We start from the raw sequence: 23,081 nt of genomic DNA, 5'->3' as shown, positions 1-23,081 counted from the left end.
CAGTTGCAAATTGTAGTCTGGCTTTTTTATGGCGGTTTTGGAGCAGTGGCTTCTTCCTTGCTGAGCGGCCTTTCAGGTTATGTCGATATAGGACACGTTTTTACTGTGGATATAGATACTTTTGTACCTGTTTCCTCCAGCATCTTCACAAGGTCCTTTGCTGTTGTTCTGGGATTGATTTGCACTTTTCGCACCAAAGTACGTTCATCTCTAGGAGACAGAACGCGTCTCCTTCCTGAGCGGTATGATGGCTACGTGGTCCCATGGTGTTTATACTTAAGTACTATTGTTTGTACAGATGAACGTGGTACCTTCAGGTGTTTGGAAATTGCTCCCAAGGATGAATCAGACTTGTGGAGGTCTACAATTTGTTTTCTGAGGTCTTGGCTGATTTCTTTTGTTTTTCCCATGATGTCAAGCAAAGAGGCACTGAGTTTGAAGGTAGGCATTGAAATACATCCACAGGTACACCTCCAATTGACTCAGGCTAATTGACATCATTTATCAGAAGCTTCTAAAGCCAAGACATTTTCAGGAATATTCCAAGCTGTTTAAAGGCACAGTCAATTTAGTATGTGTAAACTTCTGACCCAGTGGAATTGTGATACAGTGAATTATAAGTGAAATAATCTCTGTAAACAATTGTTGGAAAAATGACTTCTGTCATGCACAAAGTAGATGTCCTAACCGACTTGCCAAAACTATAGTTTGTTAACAAGAAATTTGTGGAGTGGTTGAAAAACGAGTTTTAATGACTCTAACCTAAGTGTATGTAAACTTCTGACTTCAACTGTATATACCGCTTCTTAGACTTGCTTTTAATGAGAATGACAGATCTATTAACACATTTCTATGTGAATTTGGTCCGTTGGCCAAAAAGTTACATATTGCAGCTTTAATTTAGGGGAAGTGACTTCATAATGCAAGCATCCTGTTAGTGAGGAGCCACCTAATTCATTTATCTGCGATCGTATTTGTTTATGTTGATGGTTTGTTTGACCAGTGTACCATAGTTGATGTTGTTGACCTGTCTCTACTGTATCCTGTGTTGCCAGACCATGTTATTGTTTCTGATCTGTCTAGGTTTGATACACTCCACATGAGGAAAGGCCCTACTAATCTATTGATGTCATTACTGTAAATATCAAATAAAAGAGATTACTTCTCATACCAAGTTGGCAAGCGTGTTGATGTTAGGTAGTGTTAGTAGCTCTTTAGCTTGGTAGTAATGCATGTTACATGAGTGGATCCTGTTTAGAGGGGAGCCTGTTTAGTCATTACCTGTGTATTAATAGGCAGGATTGTCCACATCTCTCACCTGTACACACCTGTCAGGTACAGAAGTGATCCTTGCAGATATTTAACAGGTCAATCTTGCCTACTTCCACCCAGGCCTGCTTTAGGTGAACCGGGCTGGCCAGGACTATTCAAGGAACAGAGTTAATGCCCCTGCCAGACAGATAGGTCAGAGGTCAGACTTTTCTAGGGTCAGCGGAGCCTGAACCATGGAATAATTCCCAGCTGGACTAAACAGAGCTGACTGGTCATGAGGATACCCAACTGTACAGGTAGTTAGTGCTTAGCAGCAAAGGGCAGGCCTTAACCTTTAACCCCACAGTAGCAGAGGCGATGTGGGAGAAAGTCCAGTCAGATCACAGTGAAACACATGGTGTATTTATTTCAAACAATGTAGGTAGAAACACAAAGTCTTTACAAAAATAAGATTACACCACTGTACCATGATTTTTTAAATATCATTTATAAAAACATTTCCACTTTTAATACAATTTCATTGTTTCAAGTAGTTTTTTTTAGCTGCTCAGTTATGTCAGCGCTGCAATACACATGCACAAGACACTGACACAAACCAGGAGCTACACTGAAGAGTTACAACATCATATGACTGGTTATAGCAGGTTATGAATGCCCTCTGACTGCATTAAAATACAGAATTGTCATAGAAACACCATCAACCTTCATAAGGCACAGAACTAGAGAGCCGTGAAAGAGAGAGGAAAACTCCCAACAACCCCCCTGATCAGCAACATCATTATTCAGCTCTTCAGTTATCTCTGTATGGTCCACCAGTGTTCTGTTGTGTTTTCCAACCAAGATGACCCCTAATCCACACTGCAATCAGATCTCATAGAACTGGAGAGCTGTAAGAAACACGGTGGTGGCTCCACCTAGTCTTCACCATCTATGCCAAAGCATGTGATCCTGCAGCCTGGCTAGACTATACAACGGCAGAAGCAGTGTGGGGGGGGACGATGTCAACTGTCTGCCCCTTGTGGTTCATTTGGGTGTGTGGCTGGGGAGGCCCTGTGTGTGAGGAGAGTGCCCTCTGGTGGTGGCTCAGAGACGAGGGTCGCAGGGCAGAGGGCGGAACGCCACCTCAATATTCTCCTCCATGATGATGTCATAGCGACACATCAGCGGCCTGGAGGGAGGAGAGAAAGGGAGTATATAGGGAATGCAGAAAAGAGGGGGAAAAGTGTGTAACTCAGGTGTGTGGTGGTCTCTCACCTGTCGGGTTGCTCCAGGGGGGTGAGGCGGATGTGGATTAGTCGGATTTTGTAGCGAGGGCCTATCACGTTTCTGGTAGCAATGCTGAGGGATATCTTCTGGATGGGCTGAAGGTCCTCATCAAACTGGACCAACAGACGGGTGGAGGTGTACTTCTCAAACCTGAACAGCTTACTTTGGAGGAGAGAGAGGGTGAGAGGGATAGAGGTCTTACTGACACAAATGTGTGTGTGCGTGTAAGCGTGCGAGACTGACCGGTCAATGCGTGCCTCAGTGAAGTTCCTGCCACTGTGGAGTCTGAGGATGAGGACTCCCCAGCGCGGGTACCGGTTCCATGTCACCATGTCCACCCTGTAGCTGACCTCTATATATATGTATGTGTATATATATATATATATATACACACACACACACACACACACTGTGTTATATATATATATATATATACACACACACACACACTGTGTTATATATATACACACATGCACAACGTGTCACACACAATTAATCTTTAAGAACTCATTGCTTCAGAAGCATTATGTTCACTATATATACAAAAGTATGTGGATACCCCTTCAAATTAGTTGATTTGACTATTTCAGCCACACCCGCTGCTGACAGGTGTATAAAATTGAGCATACAGCCATGCAATCAATCTCTATTGACAAACATTGGCAGTAGAATGGCGTTACTGAAGAGCTCAGTGACTTTCAACGTGGCACCGTCATAGGATGCCACCTTTCCAACAAGTCAGTTCATCAAATTTCTGCCCTGTTGGAGCTGCCCCGGTCAACTGTGATGTTATTGTGAAGTGGAAACATCTAGGACCAACAACGGCTCAGTCACGAAGTGGTAAGCAACACAAGCTCACAGAAAGGTAAGCGCGTAGTGCGTAAAAATCGTCTGTCCTCGACTGCAACACTCACTACCAAGTTCCAAACTGCCTCTGGAAGCAACGTCAGCACAATATTAATTAATCACGTTTCACCATCTGGCATTCCGACGGACGAATCTGGGTTTGGCCGATGCCAGGAGAACGCTACCTGCCCGAATGCATAGTGCCAACTGTAAAGTTTGGTGGAAGAGGAATAATGGTCTGGGGTTGTTTTTCATGATTATAGCAGTAAAGGGGCAACCAACTATGTTAATGCCCATGATTTTGGAATGAGATATTCGACAAGCAGTTGTCCACACACTTTTGGTAATGTAGTGTATATTAATCACTGCTAGATAGTCAGGGGTGTTGAACTTACTTTTATAGGGCAACGTGGCAGTGGTGGTGAAGTATACCTTGGTCTGACCCAATCGCAGCAGAATATCCCTCCACCTGCTGACGTCATAACCTGGGGCGGTAACCATGGATACAACGTTATTGTTGGTATGGCAACCAAGCCACTTGATCAATGATTTGTTGACAAGCATCTCTTCCCTTGTTTACGGATTCAGTGAGATTCTGGGTTGACCAGTGGGAATGCTGTCCTCACCTAGCATAGGGCAGGGTGCGGGCTTAAAAGCCTCACACTGCAGGCACCGGCCGTCCAGGAAGTCGCTGTAGGAGGAGCAGGGGTAGGCTGTGAGACTGCAGGTTCGGTTGAGAGCACACAGGTACAGGAACACAGAGCGCTGGTGGTCACACATGAAATATGACTTCCCTACAAAAGACAAAGCGGTGAGTTATTACAGTGTTATTACGTGTGTGTGTGTGTGTGAGAGAGACTCACCTGAGAAGATGGTCTTGGGGCAGCCTGGCTGGTCAGATCCTCCGTTGGCGTAGTAGTCAATATGACCATGTTGACCTCTGAGACCAAACGCTGCACGAACAAATAGGAAGATAAAAACACACATCTAAAGAATCCCTCGCCACGCACACACACAGCATGTCAGTACTTACAGTTCATGTCAGTGTGTAGTACATCTACAAACATGGCGTCTGAAGGGTCTAGTCTCTCCTCAGGTGTCGCTCCAGTGAACATGGGCCCCGCTGGGTCCAGACCTGGACATCAATTAATGATCCAATTAAACAATTAATTAACCACTTAATACATAAATTAATTGATACATGTATTAATGAATTAATCAAATAATAGGTTCAAAGAGCACAGACTCTCTTATCCTACCTGTGATGCGGCCGATCTTGCCCTTCAGGTTTGCTCCTACGAACCCAGCCAGGTGAGCTCCCAGACTCGACCCGATCAGGTGGACCGAACTCAGAGGCGCTCCCTCTGCCTACACACACACACACAGTGAACATTAAGCAACATTGACCCAAGACTCATAGAACAACTGAAGATTCTCAGTAAATGAGCAACACTCCACAATCCCCCCCCTACCCCCACCACCCCCCCGTCCCTCAAGCCACACACCTGCATGTTGAGTATGAAGCCGGTGAGGTTGTTGGCAGCCTGTCGTGTGTTGGTCACAGCAGTGAAGTAGTTGAGGTTAGCAGCTCCTCTGTTCCAGTCCACTACCAAGATGTTCATGTCCTCCTGCTCAGACAGCAGCTGGACGACGTGGTCCACCCAGAACGGAGGGGCCCTGGTGGGCCGGTAGCCGTGGATGACGAAAGCCGTGGGCAGGGAGAGGTTGAAGAGTGGCTGGGAGGACAGCTGGTGGTGGTTCAACTCTCTGCCGCAGCGTAGGTTATACCTGAAGGAGGGAGAAGACTTTATTCAGAAAATGTCATTACTTTTTATCCAACTGCTTACACACACACACTCTCTCTCTTTCTAACCTACTTGGTGTAGAGCAGCAGCTTAATGTTCAGGGTGGTCCCGAGGAAGCACTCATGGAAGTCCAGGTCTGTAAAGTCATCACACAGTGCTCCTACACCACTATCCTGGCCTGGGGAGAGAAGGGGTGTGTGTGTCAGAGGAGGCTGGTTGGAGGAGCTATAGGAGGACAGGCTCATTGTAATGGCTGGAATGTAATTCATGGAAAGGAGTCAAACGTGATTTCTATATGTTTGATACCGTTCCATTTATTCAATCCCAGCCATTACAATGAGCCTGTGCTCTCCTCCTATGGCTCCTCCCACCAGCCTCCTCTGCTGTGTGTGTGTGTTCATTGATACGCTGCTAGCCCTAGGTCAGGGTCAGGTCATTCTCTGCTCTTACTGTGAACCCCAACTTCTTCTTTCATTTTGCATTTAAACATGATCAGGCAGCTGGTGAATACTCTAACTCCAACCTCTTCAACCTCAGGAGGCTTGTGAAGAAATGTGGCTTGTCATCTAAATCACTCAAACTTTTACAGATGCACAATCGAGAGCATTGTCATGACGTGGCCCTTTCTGGGTATAGATCGTGGGTTCTCACCCTCTCCTACACCCAGGTTCTGTTATCTCAGGTCCTAAATTCCTGGTGGAGACTCTCTCCCCCTGGCCATGCAAAGAGAGGGGCCTCAGAGTGAACAAAGGATTTCACGTGGCCGAACTCCTAAATCCCCAAAATGGGAAAATGAAACTATATGTCCACTTGTGGGAAGAGTCCGTGGACAGTTAGGGACAGTTATGTTGAGTGTGTTTCATTTGGTGACCTCATGAAGGACTGGAAACACACATAACTATATCTCTGAATGTGTACATTTCTCAGTTATGGTGTTTGCATCTAATTCTTGTATAAAATGAATGAGTAAAGATAAAACTATGTGTAATGTGATGTTAAACCTTTAATGTGAGAGAATTGTATTCCCTTTACAGTTTAACTAAGTCATTGGCCCTCCCCCGTGAGCACAGACATGATCTGGTGTCATGGAACAGCCCTTTCCTATTGTTACGAATAAAAACCCCTCCTGAGGAAATCCTCTTAAGACTGAGCAAACCCACAGCGTGAGCTGTGATTGTGAATAGTTTAGACCATGCATACCTCGGTGTAAGCTGAGGTGGCACAGGTTTGAGTACCAAGATTAGAAAACCATAACACGTGGAGCATTGGCTACACGGCTGGAAATGGTTCAACTCTGAGACTATCGATCCCTACAGAATAATAGCAAATCTTAGATACTAATTACTAGTCTGTAGCTAGAAATGATGTAAACCTGGGATACAAATACCGACAACCGCCGAAACATCTATTCTATGAGAACATTTCTGAATGGTACTCTGAAGTATCCATTCTAACCTACGAAGACTGATCTTCAGGGAAACAGAAAGAGAGAGAGAGACTCGGATTAACTCTCCAGCAGACGGACATTCAAACACCATAATTGAGAAATGTACCCATTCAGAGATATAGTTATGTGTGTTTCCTGTCCTTCGCGAGGTCACAAACATGAAACAAAATGGACCGGGTCGTGGCTGGCTTCTCCACCGACCGTTTACACACTCAGTTCTCAAATTCTGTGATGTAGTAGAAGTTCCTTTGTTCTACTGTGAAACTCTCCATACTGCATGGCCAGGGAGAGTCTCTTTACGGAATTTATGACGTGGGGGTTAAGTTGTAAAACTGCATCCCCCCCCCCTCCCAACAGGAGAGGGGGTTGTTCACATCTCTGCTAGCCAATTCACTGAAAGGGCTAGCTTCATGACAGCATCCTGTCGGGCTGTATCACCGGCTGGTACGGCAACTGCACCGCCCTCAACCACAAGGCTCTCCAGAGGGTATTGCGGTCTGCACAACTCATCACTGGAGGAAAACTACCTGCCCCCCAGGACACCTACAGTAACCGATGTCGCAGGAAGGCCAAAAATATAATCAAGGACAACAACCACCTGAACCACTGCCTGTTCACCCTGATATCATCCAGAAGGCGAGGTCAGTACAGGTGCATCAAAGCTGGGACCGAGAGACCATCAGACTGTTAAACAGCCATCACTAACATAGAGAGGCTGCTGCCAACATATGGACTCAAATCTCTGGCCACTTAAATAAATGAACTTAATGAAGGTATCACTAGTCACTTTAAATAACGGCACTTTAATAATGTTTACATATCCTACATGACTCATCTCATATCTATATACTGTATTCTACACCATCTACTGCATCTTGCCTATGCCGGACGCCATCGCTCAATCATATATTTATATGTATATATTCTTATTCATCCCTTTATATTTGTATGTATAAGGTAGTTGTTGTGAATTTGTTAGATTACTTGTTAGATATTACTACATAGTCGGAACTAGAAGCACAAGCATTTTTCTACACTCGCATTAACATCTGCTAACCATGTGTATGTGACCAATAACATTTGATTTGATTTTTACATTGTTCTTGACCCCTACCAGTATTTTCAAAAAGAAAAACTAAACTAAATGCAATTGGAATAAAGTTTTTTTAATTTTTTTTATTTCACCTTTCACCAACAAGTTCTCATTTACAATTGCGACCTGGCCAAGATAAAGCAAAGCTTTTTATGTTTAAAAAGTTTCATTCCAAAACACTATTATATCAGAAATGTTGGTAAATTAGCTTTTATAGTTTAACCTCTAAAAGTCTAAGTCGTTGGGGGAGGGGAGTACTAAGCTAACGTAGAGTTGTTTTAAGACGGTCATACCATGGATCTTTTTGCTATTTGATTTAGAATTTTAGGACCCCTTTAGGTATTCCCCCAAAATTGAAAAAAATATATTTTAAGAAAATGTTGAATTTGATCATAGAAAAACATTGAATAGCACACGGGCCGCCCCCAGGTGGTGAGGGCAGGTAGGAACACATCTGCAACGCTGATCCGCAACACTGGAGCTCCCCAGGGGTGCATGCTCAGTCCCCTCCTGTACTCCCTGTTCACCCACGACTGCATGGCCAGGCACGACTCCAACACCATCATTAAGTTTGCAGACGACACAACGGTGGTAGGCATGATCACCGACAACGACGAGACAGCCTATAGGGAGGATGTCAGAGACCTGGCCGGGTGGTGCCAGAATAACAACCTATCCCTCAATGTCACCAAGACTAAGAAGATGATCATGGACTACAGGAAAAGGCGGACCGAGAACGCCCCCATTCTCATCGACGGGGCTGGAGTGGAGCATGTAGAGAGCTTCAAGTTCCTTGGGGTCCAAATCAACAACAAACTAGAATGGTAAAAACACACCAAGACAGTCGTGAAGAGGGCACGACAAAACCTATTCCCCCTCAGGAGACTAAAAAGATTTGGCATGGGTCCTGAGATCCTCAAAAGGTTCTACAGCTGCAACATCAAGAGCATCCTGACTGGTTGCATCACTACTGCCTGGTATGGCAATTGCTCGGCCTCTGACCACTAGGCACTACAGAGGGTAGTGCGTACGGCCCAGTACATCGCTGGGGCTAAGCTGCCTGCCATCCAGGACCTCTACACCAGGCGGTGTCAGAGAAAGGCCCTAAAAATTATCAAAGACCCCAGCCACCCCAGTCATAGACTGTTCTCTCTACTACCGCACGGCAAGCAGTACCGGAGTGCTAAGTCTAGGACAAAAAGGCTTCTCAACAGTTTTTACCCCCAAGCCATAAGACTCCTGAACAGGTAATCAAATGACTACCCGGACTATTTGCATTGTGCCCCCCCCCCCCCCCCCAACCCCTCTTTTTACGCTGCAGCTATTCTCTGTTTATCATATATGCATGGTCACTTTAACTATACATTCATGTACATACTACCTCAATTGGGCCGACCAACCAGTGCTCCTGCACATTGGCTAACCGGGCTATCTGCATTGTGTCCCACCCACCACCCGCCAACCCCTCTTTTACGCTACTGCTACTCTCTTTTCATCATATATGCATAGTCATTTTAACCATATCTACATGTACATACTACCTCAATCAGCCTGACTAACCGGTGTCTGTATGTAGCCTCGCTACTTTTATAGCCTCCCTACTGTATATAGCCTCGCTACTGTTATTTTTCACTGTCGTTTTATTTCTTTACTTACCTATTGTTCACCTAAAACCTTTTTTGCACTATTGGTTAGAGCCTGTAAGTAAGCATTTCACTGTAAGGTAACTGTAACATGTTGTATTTGGCGCACGTGACAAATAAACTTTGATTTGAAATGCGAAAGACACATTTCAGTTGAATGCATTCAGTTGTACAACTGACTAGGTATTTCCCTTTCCCTTCATAAATGGCAAAATAAACAGTAAAAAAAAATAATCATAAGGAATAAGGTTTTGAAGTGTCTATGCTATGTCTAGGGGATATAAGAAAGCTCAGGAAATATGTGATTTTTTAAACATATTTAACCCCACATTTTCGTGAGAGAACTGATTTTTGGAATGTCTCATGGCCTGACAAACACCGCTGTAGCTCGGCCACCTTCCAATCAGATGCGGAAGGCCGACATGTGGATGCTGTGGATTGAGACGCAGCCCATGCTATCTCTAGCTTAAACTGACCGATTTTTTTTTTTGTCACTTAGATTGACGCACAGGTGCATCAATCAAACTCTTAAGGATTAACGGATTTATGAAAGATTGGTGTGTTTTTTCACTATCTAATCATGGCATGAGGTTGTTCAATGACAGATGTATTTGTTTGACATCAGTCACTTGATGGTTTCATTTCAGAGAGAGAAAAAAATCATGTTTTTTTTTTAAACGCTATTATATCTGCCTCCCTCTCAGTGAAATAAGTAGTACTGCAGGTTGTGCCTGTGGTAGAGATGGAAAGTGAAGAGTGTTTACTGGTTAAATGGCCTGCTGTTTATAACTGGTAATGTCAGATAGGTTAACGGTTTATGAACTTCTATGAGTTGATTAAAATATGCTAGGGTTTTGATGTTTAGTGAGGCAACAGTTCCCAAATACTACCAATAATAACATACAATATAATTTCCGACTCCACCCGCCTTTCTGTATCTCTCGCTCTCTCTTTTTCTCTGTCCCTTCCTCACTCCTGACATTTTGTTTTTCCGGTCTCATTGTTGATCTGAGTCGGAGTGAGTAGAGGTTTTAAGACGTCCAGTTTCATCCTCTCACCCAGTTCACTCTCATTCTGTCTCATCTTCGCCCCCTCCCCCAGCCACTGTTCAGGTGAAAGGTTAAAGGTGCCTCACAGAAACTTGCTCTGGAAAGTTCTTCTCTGTGGTTTGTTGTACTGTATGATATTTTATTCTCTCTCCTTGGCTGCAGCCAGGCTTTGACTTTTTAGACTTTTAGCATGTAGCATTAGCCACAGGACTGAGTTTTAGCATGTAGCATTAGCCACAGGACTGAGTTTTAGCATGTAGCATTGAGTGTCATTACTCGGTAGCATTACCATGTAGCTTGTTATTGTTCAAGCCACATCAGTTATTAGTGTCAGCTGTGGTGGAAAAAGTACTCAATTGTCATACTTGAGTAAAAGTAAAGATACCTTCATAGAAAATTACTCAAGTGAAAGTCACCCAGTAAAATACTAGCATTTGGTTTTAAATCTACTTAAGTATCAAAAATAAAAGTATAAATAATTTCAAATTCCTTATATTAACAAACCAGATGGCACCATTTTCTTGTTTTTTAAATTTACGGATACCCAGAGGCACACTCCAACACTCAGACATAATTTACAAACGAAGCATGTGTGTTTAGTGAGTCCACCAGATCAGAGGCAGTAGGGATGACCAGGGATGTTCTCTTGATAAATGCGTGAATTTAACAATTTTCCTGTCCTGCTAAGCATTAAAAATGTAACGAATAAAATGTATTTTCTTTTGTAATGTAGTGAAGTAAAAGTAAAAATTGTCAAAAAATATAAATAGTAAAGTATACATACCCCCAAAAAATAACATAAGTAGTACTTTAAGGCCACATTCTAATGTACTTTCCATAAATATGACAATTTATGTCACATTAATACATATATCACTTCTAAATTGACAAACATCAAATATACTTTTTAAAAATACATTAGCACATTTAATACATTTGTTTCAAGCAGTAGAGCATATGCTTTGAATACTAGTCTGTTGGACAAATATGCAGTTTTGAGCAAATTCTCATGTCACTTTGCTCAATTTGTCACATACAAGGATTTTGTATGGCTGTTGAAATGTGCAGAACATTAATCAGCTATGCCTGACCCATGTAAGAGACAATACTGTGCAGCCGTATTCATCGACCTGGCCAAGGCTTTCGACTCTGTCAATCACCACATTCTTGTCGGCAGACTCAACAGCCTTGGTTCCTCAAATGACTGCCTCGCCTGGTTCACCAACTACTTCTCCGATAGAGTTCAGTGTGTCAAATCGGAGGGCCTGTTGGACCTCTGGCAGTCTCTATGGGGGTGCCACATGGTTCAATTCTCGGGCCGACTCTCTTCTCTGCATACGTCAATGATGTCGCTCTTGCTGCTGGTGATTCTCTGATCCACCACTACGCAGACGACACCATTCGGTATACTGTACTTCTGGCCCTTCTTTGGACACTGTGCTAACTAACCTCCAGACGAGCTTCAATACAATACAACTCTCCTTCCGTGGCCTCCAACTGCTCTTAAATGCAAGTAAAACTAAATGCATCCTCTTCAACCGATCGCTGCCCACAACTGTCCGCCCGTCCAGCATCACTACTCTGGACGGTTCTGACCTAGAATATGTGGACAACTACAAATACCTAGGTGTCTGGTTAGACTGTAAACTCTCCTTCCAGACTCACATTAAGCATCTCCAATCCAAAATTAAATCTAGAATCGGCTTCCTATTTCGCAACAAAGCATCCTTCATTCATGCTGCCAAACATACCCTCGTAAAATGACTATCCTACCAATACTCGACTTCGGCGATGTGATTTACAAAATAGCCTCCAACACTCTACTCAACAAATTGGATGCAGTCTATCACAGTGCCATCAGTTTTGTCACCAAAGCCCCATATACTACCCACCACTGCGACCTGTACGCTCTCGTTGGCTGGCCCTCACTTCATACTCGTCGTCAGACCCACTGGCTCCAGGTCACCTACAAGTCTTTGCTAGGTAAATCCCTGCCTTATATCAGTTCACTGGTCACCATAGCAGCACCCACCCACAGCACTCGCTCCAGCAGGTATATTTCACTGGTCACCTCCAAAGCCAATTCCTCCTTTGGCCGCCTTTCCTTCCAGTTCTCTGCTGCCAATGACTGGAACGAACTGCAAAAATTGCTGAAGCTGGAGACTCTTATCTCCCTCACTAACATCAAGCACCAGCTGTCAGAGCAGCTCACCGATCATTGCACCTGTACATAGCCCATCTGTAAATAGCCAACTACCTCATCTCCATACTGTATTTATTTATTTATTTTGCTCCTTTGCACCCCAGTATCTCTACTTGCACATTCATCTTCTGCACATTTAACACTCCAGTGTTTAATTGCTATATCGTAATTACCTCGCCACTATGGCCTATTTTATTGCCTTATCTTACCTCATTTGTACACACTGTACAGTCATGGCCAAAAGTTTTGAGAATGACACAAATATAAATTTTCACAAAGTCTGCTGCCTCAGTTTGTATGATGTCAATTTGCATATACTCCAGAATGTTATGAAGAGTGATCAGATGAATTGCAATTAATTGCAAAGTTCCTCTTTGCCATGCAAATTAACTGAATCCCCCCCCAAAAAAATTCCACTGCATTTCAGCCCTGCCACAAAAGGACCAGCTGACATCATGTCAGTGATTCTCTCGTTAACACAGGTGTGAGTGTTGTCGAGGACAGGGCTGGAGATCACTCTGTCATGCTGATTGAGTTCGAATAACAGACTGGAAGCTTCAAAAGGAGGGTGGTGCTTGGAATCATTGTTCTTCCTCTGTCAACCATGGTTACCTGTAAGCAAACTTGTGCTGTCATCATTGCTTTGCACAAAAAGGGCTTCACAGGCAAGGATATTGCTGCCAGTAAGATTGCACCTAAATCAACCATTTATCGGATCATCAAGAACTTCAAGGAGAGCGGTTCAATTGTTGTGAAGAAGGCTTCAGGGTGCCCAAGAAAGTCCAGCAAGTGCCAGGACCATCTCCTAAAGTTTATTCAGCTGCGGGATCGGGGCACCACCAGTACAGAGCTTGATCGGGAATGGCAGCAGGCAGGTGTGAGTGCATCTGCACGCACAGTGAGGCGAAGACTTTTGGAGGATGGCCTGGTGTCAAGAAGGGCAGCAAAGAAGCCACTTCTCTCCAGGAAAAACATCAAGGACAGACTGATATTCTGCAAAAGGTACAGGGTTGGACTGCTGAGGACTGGGGTAAAGTCATTTTCTCTGATGAATCCCCTTTCCGATTGTTTGGGGCATCCGGAAAAAAGCTTGTCCGGAGAAGACAAGGTGAGCGCTATCATCAGTCCTGTGTCATGCCAACAGTAAAGCATCCTGAGACCATTCATGTGTGGGGTTGCTTCTCAGCCAAGGGAGTGAGCTCACTCACAATTTTGCTTAAGAACACAGCCATGAATAAAGAATGGTACCAACACATCCTCCGAGAGCAACTTCTCCCAACCATCCAGGAACAGTTTGGTGACGAACAATGTCTTTTCCAACATGATGGACCACCTTGCCATAAGGCAAAAGTGATAACTAAGTGGCTCAGGGAACAAAACTTCGATATTTTGGGTCAGGAAAACTCCCCAGACCTTAATCCCATTGAGAACTTGTGATCAATGCTCAAGAGGCGGGTGGACAAACAAACTCCAAGCATTGATTATGTAAGAATGGGCTGCCATCAGTCAGGATGTGGCCCAGAAGTTAATTGACAGCATGCCAGGGCGGATTGCAGAGGTCTTGAAAAAGAAGGGTCAACACAGCAAATATTGACTCTTTGCATCAACTTCATTTAATTGTCAATAAAAGCCTTTGACACTTATGAAACGCTTGTAATTATACTTCAGTATTCCATAGTAACATCTGACAAAAATATCTAAAGACACTGAAGCAGCAAACTTTGTGGAAATTAATATTTGTGTCATTCTCAAAACTTTTGGCCTCGACTGTACATATACTTTTTTTCCTACTGTATTATTGACCGTATGTTTGTTTATTCCATGTGTAACTCTGTGTTGTTGTATGTGTCGAACTGCTTTGCTTTATCTTGTCCAGGTCGCAGTTGTAAATGAGAACTTGTTCTCAACTAGCCTACATGGTTAAATAAAGGTGAAATAAAAATGTTAAAAATATATGTAAAGCCCTCCTTGAGTTGTTGCTGGGCCTACGCTTGGCACACTCCATTGAAGCAGCATCAGCTCTCACAACTCCTCTCTGATTGCTCCAGTGTCACCAAAGTGCTATCAAGCCACAATTTGTTCTTCACATTATGATATAGCAGTGGCTCCCTCATTGAATGTGGCTACTGCCATACTGGCTGTATCCCAGCAATCTTTTTTTTTGGGGGGGGGGGGGGGGGTGAATAATTATGCATGCTCAAGTTCTGTTTTTTGTCTTATTTCTTGTTAATTTCACTATAAAAATATTTTACATATTTGTAGTGGTAGGCATTTTGTGTAAATCAAATGATACAAACCCCCCAAAATTGAATTTTAATTCCAGGTTGTAAGGCAACAATATAGGAAAAATGCCAAGGGGGGTGAATACTTTTGCAAGCCACAGTATATACAGCAAGTCACCTGACAATAATGGGCTACTCTCCCTTTTAATTTACCTGTCATGTCTCTGATATGAGCTTAGAAGCAAGGAAGGAATCCCTAGGACTTTGCTTATTTTCTTTAGAGTTGCATAACCAAGTCCGTGGGCTAGAAGAACCATCCTCACATTTATATCAAATGCCATATCTCCCCTGGAGCACTCCTGCAGCCTTGAGGAAGTGTAAACACTCCTCCGAAATGCATCACGATCACCTTCACAGTCTGCACATTCTATCATGACAGAATTACAGAATCACTGGTTGATGAAGTCTATGGTGATTTTCAGTCCAGTGTTTATACACTTAGGGCAAATCAAATAATGTACAAGTTAGTTTATTTGAGACATGTGGAATAAAAGCCACTGTTTGGCTGGCTGCTGTCTGGTTGATCGCGGCTAGTTGTCGTCTTCATCTCAACTAATTTGCGTCTCAACGCGCAGCTGCGGGCTACCTCCTATTCCTCCTCTACATGTACTGCCTCGATCGTCGGATCAGGCACATTTTTTCTTTCATTCACTGCTTTTCTCCCATTGGCTAACTGAGATCACCTATTTTTATTCACATACTGTATGTATATTCTTCGAGATTTTATCATTTTGTCTCTCTTTACGTTGATTCTTCGCAGGAGATATTCTCAAACAAGGAAGTGGCACATTAGGCATTTTAACCAATCAGGTTCCCGGAAAGGGCCTTTAAATGCCAGTAACCAATTGGATGTCAGGAAATGACACATTTTTCAGCGCGGAGCACTATGTCTACAAAGGATACAGCCATGTATGGACTAGCTAACGATATGCTCCGGAAAAACAAGCGTTTGAATGATATATATGATTCAACATAAACGGTTTTAAAAATTGCGGTTGAAGTTCTACATCAAATCAAATGTATTTATAAGCCCTTCTTACATCAGCTGATATATCAAAGCGCTGTACAGAAACCCAGCCTAAAACCCCAAACAGCAAGCAATGCAGGTGTAGAAGCACGGTGGCTAGGAAAAACTCCCTAGAAAGGCCAAAACCTAGGAAGAAACCAGGCTATGAGGGTTGGCCAGTCCTCTTCTGGCTGTGCCGGGTGGAGATTATAACATGAAACATGCTATCAAGAACGACATTTATGGTAGGTGTAGTTGAGGGTGTTGGGATAAAATGACATTATTGCCGATATTTTTGTACATTTTATGAAAGTTATAGTTGCAAAATATCCCAAAATCTGAAAATGGACAGATGGAAGCAAAATCACAATTTTGGCCCGTGGTGCCTGGCCTTAAAGTATTTTTACTTAAGTACTATACACCACTGGTGTTAGTGTAACAGTATAACTTTAAACCGTCCCCTCGCCCCGACCCGGGCGCGAACCAGGGACCCTCTGCACACATCAACAACAGTCACCCACGAACATAGGCGGAAATCCCAGGGGGGACGGGGGGGGACACGACCCCCCCATCCTGGGGAAAATATGATTTGTCCCCCCCAATATATCACTGTAAACATAACTATGTAATTTCAATAATATTAATAATACGCAATGAAAGCACTTGTGCTGATTATAGACACTTAATAGCGCGTTTTTAAATTTCACAAGATTGCGACCCCCCCGCCCTTTGCCTCACAATGGTTTGATCCACTGCCAGTTCTTTAGCTGGCAAGGTAATAGAGGGCTCGTATCTACTGTCAGAAAGGCACTCAGTGTACGTAACTGACGTGAGGTTAATCCAGTCAATCGCGCCTTAGCAATGTATATATTTGTTTTATGTTGCAGGGTTCACACACTAGCTGAATTTGCAGAGCTAGCGCGCAAACTAAAGCAAACATTAACTATCAAGCTAGCTAGTACCTATTCCATTTATGTGGCGTCGTCAAAGATGGAATATTTGCTATCGTCAGTTTATTCCAAGATTAGCATGCAGCTGTAGTGCTTCAAAGTCCCTGTGATAAGGTTAGCGATAAACTGAAGTCCAAACTGAACAGAACTACACTCTCTTATACCATTGTCTTAAATATATTTAATGGTCTCGTTGCAAAAGCTAAATTGTCGCTAGTGAATTTTTTATTTTTTTCACCTTTAACCAGGTAGCAAAGATTATAGCAAACACCACAGAAACGGAATTGATGCTCGCTAGCTTTGCAAACTCAGCTATTGTTGGAAGCCTGCCAATATGAAACAAACTATGTTAAAATTTCAAAACGTTGCAGCATGTGTTGTGTAAATGTGTGTGTGCAGCTAGACCGGTCAGCCAGCCAGCCAGGTAGAAAAATGTCAGAAAAAAGTAAAAAGACGGACATCAGAGTATTTTTCAGTACACCAAAACGCAAAGTAAGAACTCTAGTAGCCTAATATCTCAAAGACCAGTTGATAAAATGTTCATAAGAAAGAAGTGAAATGCTAATGGAAATGTTTCACAATGATGTCATTAGGCAGAGCAGGCCACAGATGGCACACAGACAGAACTGGGTACAGATGGGTAGGGACAGGGAGTCTCAGGTAAGTTTGTTGAGTCTTTGTTTGGCAACATTATGAAAGGTTCTCAATTTTTTTGACTTGTAAAATAGGGACATAATTGGAAAATGCCATGGATACCCCCACTCTCAACTTAAACTGGTGACTAAACTAAGATTTGTTTACGGCAATGGTATTGCTGTTGTGATTAATTGTGTAGTTTTGGGTACCGGTAGTTAGGAGTACAGCAAACACCTTATTTATTTTCTAGGAGACAGACTGAGTCAGTTAGGGTGGTGAAAGGGAAAGAGCCAGGGAGAGAGACTTCAGAGGTGAGTGTCACAGCCACGGCAGGACCAAGTGTCACCCTTGTTAGGGGACAGTGGCACAGCATTGTCCAGTTACCACAGTGATGGCACAAAACCATATCAGCCACACCCACAATTTATAGAACCGCAAACTCTTGCCAACAGAGTGTTGACGTTTCAAGAGAGATGGTTTCGCGATTTCCCCTGGCTACATTATAATCCATCAGTAAAAGGAGTGTTGTGTTTTCACTGGAGCCAAGGGTTTTCAAGCCAGCCATCTTTTGGCCAAAGAGCTGATGCTGCCTTCATTAGTGCAGGATTTAGGAACTGGAGAAAAGCCATTGAAAAATTCACAGCACATCAAAATTGCCAAACCCACCGCCACTTTGTAATTGTAACAGCACACCAGCTAAATCCAATCAGTGTCCAGTTATGTCCAGCGCGTGGGGTAAACAGCAGGATGACGCAAGGCATTGCTTGATGAAAATTGTTAGTTCGGTGCGGCATGTAGTAAGACAGGGACAAGCCTTTAGAGGCCACACGGATGACAGTGGGAATTTATACCAGATTTTGAAACTTAGGGCAGAAGAGGATGATCCCATTTTACTGAAGTGGTTAACAGAGCGTACCACAATGTACACAGGCCCCAAAGCACAGAATGGAATTCTGAACATCATGGCCAATAGTCATTCGAGGCATTGCAGCTGAGATTAGGTCTCTTCCGATTGTACAATTTTCATTAATTGTTGATGGTACTCAAGATGTCTCTGGTGCTGAACAGGAGAATGTCTGTCTGCGTTATGTTGACCATGACCATGTCCCTCACAAGGAGTTTATTGGGCTATACAGGGTGTCGGAGACAACAGGCGAGGGCATTGCGAAAGTGCCAACTGATGTGTTGTTGAGGAAACCCGCAAACATATGCTCGGTTCTTTTGTTCAGTAGTGTGTATAGCAGTGGTTCTCAACCTTTTTGGGGTACTGGAACCCCTGCATATTTTGAGGCAAGGCAGGCAAGGTTTTGAGCGGTCCTCAGGGACCTCCACCCCCTCTATATTATATGTAAACTTACTGGAAACCTTGTGGTACTGACTACATTCATTACACTTTTTTATTTCACGGACCCCTTGCAATTAGTCCATGGACCCCTGTTTGAGAACCCATGGTGTAATTGATAGTTGTTCTTTTGTTTAGTAGTTTTCAGTACACTTACAAATTATTTATTTCATGTTATTTTATTTAAAATTGCATACTTTGTGCGACATACTTGTCCATAGCTGCTGTTTGAAGAGTTGAGACACTGACTGAAGGATATTTTGTTTGATTTATTTGGGTTTTTCATTGAAGTAGTTATTTTGCTTTTAGAACTGTACTTATTTTAAGCTTTTTGTTCTTGCAAAGATATTGTAGACTCAGGCCAGGTGCACATATTTAATGACGATATAAATGTATCAGAAAAAGTCAAATTAAAAGGTCAATTCAATACGGAGACCAACTTTGTGATGGTTCTCAATGGAGATTCTTTTAGATGTGATCACACCATGTTCATTGTATTTATGAAAACTACACCCATACAGTGTACAGTACCATTGTCACCTACTGACCTTTCTTGATATTGCTGGTTGTAAGTACGAATACCTGCATACATACTGGACTGGTAAGGAGCACTGCTATAACTATTATTAGTAGTAGTATTATAATGATTTAAACATTTGAACAAGTTGGGAAAACCCTTCAGTTAACTACTGTACCTATCAATTATCCAGTTGTAGGAATTATGGTTCCTCAATATACATTTAACAACGTATGCTATGTGTTACAGCACTACTTTTGGTGTCCCCCTCAGGAATTGCTCTTGAGAAAATTTAATGTAATTGTCCCCTCCAAGGTTGATCTCAGATTTTCGCCCCTGCCCACGAAGCGTCGTTACCCATCGCTCCACAAAATCCGCGGCTCTTGCAGAGCAAGGGGCAACACTACTTCTAGGTTTCAGAGCATGTGACGTAACTGATTGAAACGCTATTAGCGCGTACCCGCTAACTAGCTAGCCATTTCACATCCGTTACATTAGCATGTAGGCTAGCGTTCAGCGTCATGTCTCGCGACTTTAGCATTGATCCATGCTCTGTGATCCTCTGCTGCTGCTCTCAATTGGATCATATTGCTATAAAAAAGCAGCTCATCCCGTCACAGCTTCCTCCCGCCTCCTCCTCTATGCAAGACGTGATTAGTGATAATGGGTGTCTGTCACACAGAGGGTTGGAGCAGGGGTCTGTGGACCCACATCTCATTCTCCACAATCACCCTCTGCTCTCAAAGACAGAACTGGAGCAGATAGGGAAGTTCCAGGCTGTTCTTTTACCTCTGGCCCCTCTCTGTCTGTGGGGGCACACACACACACACCGCACACTCTAATTCCTCCACTTAGGGATATTTGGGGAAGAGGAGGAACATAAATGGCAGTTCTTTGAGTCTGTTCTGGAGGGGGTTTAGAGACATGTCTGTTCTGGAGGGGGTTTAGAGACATGTCTGTTCTGGAGGGAGTTTAGAGACATGTCTGTTTTGGAGGGAGTTAAGAGACATGTCTGTTCTGGAGGGAGTTTAGAGACATGTCTGTTCTGGAGGGAGTTTAGAGACATGTCTGTTCTGGAAGGAGTTTAGAGACATGTCTGTTCTGGAGGGAGTGTAGAGACATGTCTGTTCTGGAGGGAGTTTAGAGACATGTCTGTTCTGGAGGGAGTTTAGAGACATGTCTGTTCTGGAGGGAGTTTAGAGACATGTCTGTTCTGGAGACAGTTAAGAGACATGTCTGTTCTGGAGACAGTTAAGAGACATGTCTGTTCTGGGGGGAGTTTAGAGACATGTCTGTTCTGGGGGGAGTTTAGAGACATGTCTGTTCTGGAGGGAGTTTAGAGACATGTCTGTTCTGGAGGGAGTGTAGAGACATGTCTGTTCTGGAGGGAGTTTAGAGACATGTCTGTTCTGGAGGGAGTTTAGAGACATGTCTGTTCTGGAGACAGTTAAGAGACATGTCTGTTCTGGGGGGAGTTTAGAGACATGTCTGTTCTGGGGGGAGTTTAGAGACATGTCTGTTCTGGAGGGAGTTTAGAGACATGTCTGTTCTGGCGGGAGTGTAGAGACATGTCTGTTCTGGAAGGAGTTTAGAGACATGTCTGTTCTGGAGGGAGTTAAGAGACATGTCTGTTCTGGAGGGAGTTTAGAAAGACATGTCTGTTCTGGAGGGAGTTAAGAGACATGTCTGTTCTGGAGGGAGTGTAGAGACATGGCTGTTCTGGAGGGAGTTTAGAAAGACATGTCTGTTCTGGAGGGAGTTTAGAGACATGTCTGCTAACAGATACGAGACAGAAAACAACAAATGTCACTCTTTCTCTATCTCTCTCTGTAAACTGCACTCTTAGAAAAAAAGGTGCTATCTAGAACCAAAAAGGGTTCTTTGGCTGTCCCCATAGGAGAACCCTTTGAAGAACCCTTGTTGATTCCAAGTAGAACCCTTTTTGAGTTTCATGTAGAAGCCTTTCCAGAGAGGGTTCTACATTCAATCCAAAAGAGATCTACATGGAACCAAAAAGGGGTTCTACCTGAAACCAAAATGGGTTATCCTATGGGGACAGCTGAAGAACCATTTTGGAACCCTTTTTTCTAAGCGTGTGTCCTGGGTTAGACCTGGGTTAGGCCTGAGTTAGACCTGGGTTAGGGGGATAGAGAGGAGGCCTCACACAACTAGCTCAACACACACACCACTGAGGTCACAGAAAAATGAGTCTTACCTTTGCAAAGCGTTAGGAAGCCCATCAAACCAAAGAGTCGCCAGAGTAACATCTTACAACCAAAAGAAAGAGGGAAAGAATGAGGGAGAGAAGACCGGACAATACTAGAGGGAGCCTTGTATGAGAGAGGAAAGACTGGGAGCTCTTAGTAAAACAGAGATTGAGGCGGGAGGGAGAGAGAGAGAGAGAGAGCAGAGAGAGAGAGAGGGAGGAGGGAGGGGGAGAGAGAGCAGACAAGAGCTCACTGACAGTGACGAGCAGAAAGAGAGAGAGAGAGCAGAGAGATGTTGTAGTCGTTGAGGTGACTAGGTGGGTTGGTCTCTGGGTTACCTAGTGAAACACACACTGCCAACACTGAACACACCACAGACACACATACCTCACTGACCTACACATCTGACTGACCTACACTGAACACACCACAGACGTACACACCTCACTGACCTACACACCACACAGACGTACACACCTCACTGACCTACACACCTCACTGACCTACACTGAACACCCCACATATCTACACACCTCACTGACCTACACACCTCACTGACCTACATACCCTACTGACCTGCACCCCACTGACCTACACACCCCACTGACCTACACACCACTGACCTACACACCCCACTGACCTACACACCACTGACCTACACACCCCACTGACCTACACAACCCACTGACCTACACACCACTGACCTACACACCCCACTGACCTACACACCACTGACCTGCACACCCCACTGACCTACACGCCACTGACCTACACACTGACCTACACACCACTGACCTACACACCCCACTGACCTACACACCACTGACCTACACACCCCACTTCAGACAGAGGAGAATGATAGATGAAAGTATTATTAACTTATTTCTACTTGATCCTATACTTTTGTGTCTTTGATAAGATTTAGTGCCAATTAACGCATTATTGAATTGTACTGCAAGGGGGGAGAAGAAAGTCACAAGACATGCCACTGATTATTATTACCCTCCCTTTCCTCTGTTTCCAATGAGTCACAATGGCTGCGTTTAAACAGGAAGCCCAATTGTGATATTTTTTTCCACTAATTGGTCTTTTGACCAATCACATCAGATCTTTTCACATCCAATATTTTTCAGAGCTGATCTGTTTGGTCAAAAGACCAATTAGTTAAACAAATATCAGAATTAGACTACCTGTGTAAAAGTGCCTCACTCTTTGTCTATCTCTCTCTCCTTCCTTGCCTCTACTTTACTCTCTATTTCCTCCACCCCTCTCTCCTCTGCTTCCCCCTCTATACTCGGTCCTCTCCATCCTACTCTCTGCCACTATGTACTCAATACCATCAGTCCCTACTCTCCCAAACATGTGAGGACCAGGGGACTTAGCTGGCCAGGCCAGCCCAGGCAGGAGTGCTCTCTGTGGGGCAGCTGTGTTCTGATGGGAGCCTCTCCTTCTGGAGCGCTACATCTGCAAGGATATTAATAGCATCAGAGATGTGGTCACACTAACCAGCCCTGCCT

General features: G+C 43.8%; 1 protein-coding gene across 1 annotated transcript; it reads right to left on the bottom strand.

The window, feature by feature from the left end:
* Positions 1 to 1,652: 1,652 nt before the first annotated feature.
* Positions 1,653 to 21,706, bottom strand: LOC139531595 (lipase member H-like). Its single transcript, XM_071328184.1, has 11 exons — positions 21,573 to 21,706; positions 5,262 to 5,367; positions 4,890 to 5,172; positions 4,644 to 4,752; positions 4,418 to 4,519; positions 4,248 to 4,337; positions 4,011 to 4,178; positions 3,780 to 3,869; positions 2,782 to 2,890; positions 2,527 to 2,700; positions 1,653 to 2,440 (listed from the first exon to the last, which is right to left on the bottom strand). The coding sequence occupies exons 1-11, from the start codon at positions 21,622 to 21,624 to the stop codon at positions 2,356 to 2,358; spliced, it is 1,368 nt and encodes a 455-aa protein (XP_071184285.1). The 5' UTR covers positions 21,625 to 21,706; the 3' UTR covers positions 1,653 to 2,355.
* Between the last annotated feature and the right edge of the window lie 1,375 nt (positions 21,707 to 23,081).

This window comes from Salvelinus alpinus, chromosome 10 (assembly GCF_045679555.1).
Source record: "Salvelinus alpinus chromosome 10, SLU_Salpinus.1, whole genome shotgun sequence".
NCBI lineage: Eukaryota > Metazoa > Chordata > Actinopteri > Salmoniformes > Salmonidae > Salvelinus > Salvelinus alpinus.
This window is presented reverse-complemented; position numbering and strand designations above follow the sequence as displayed.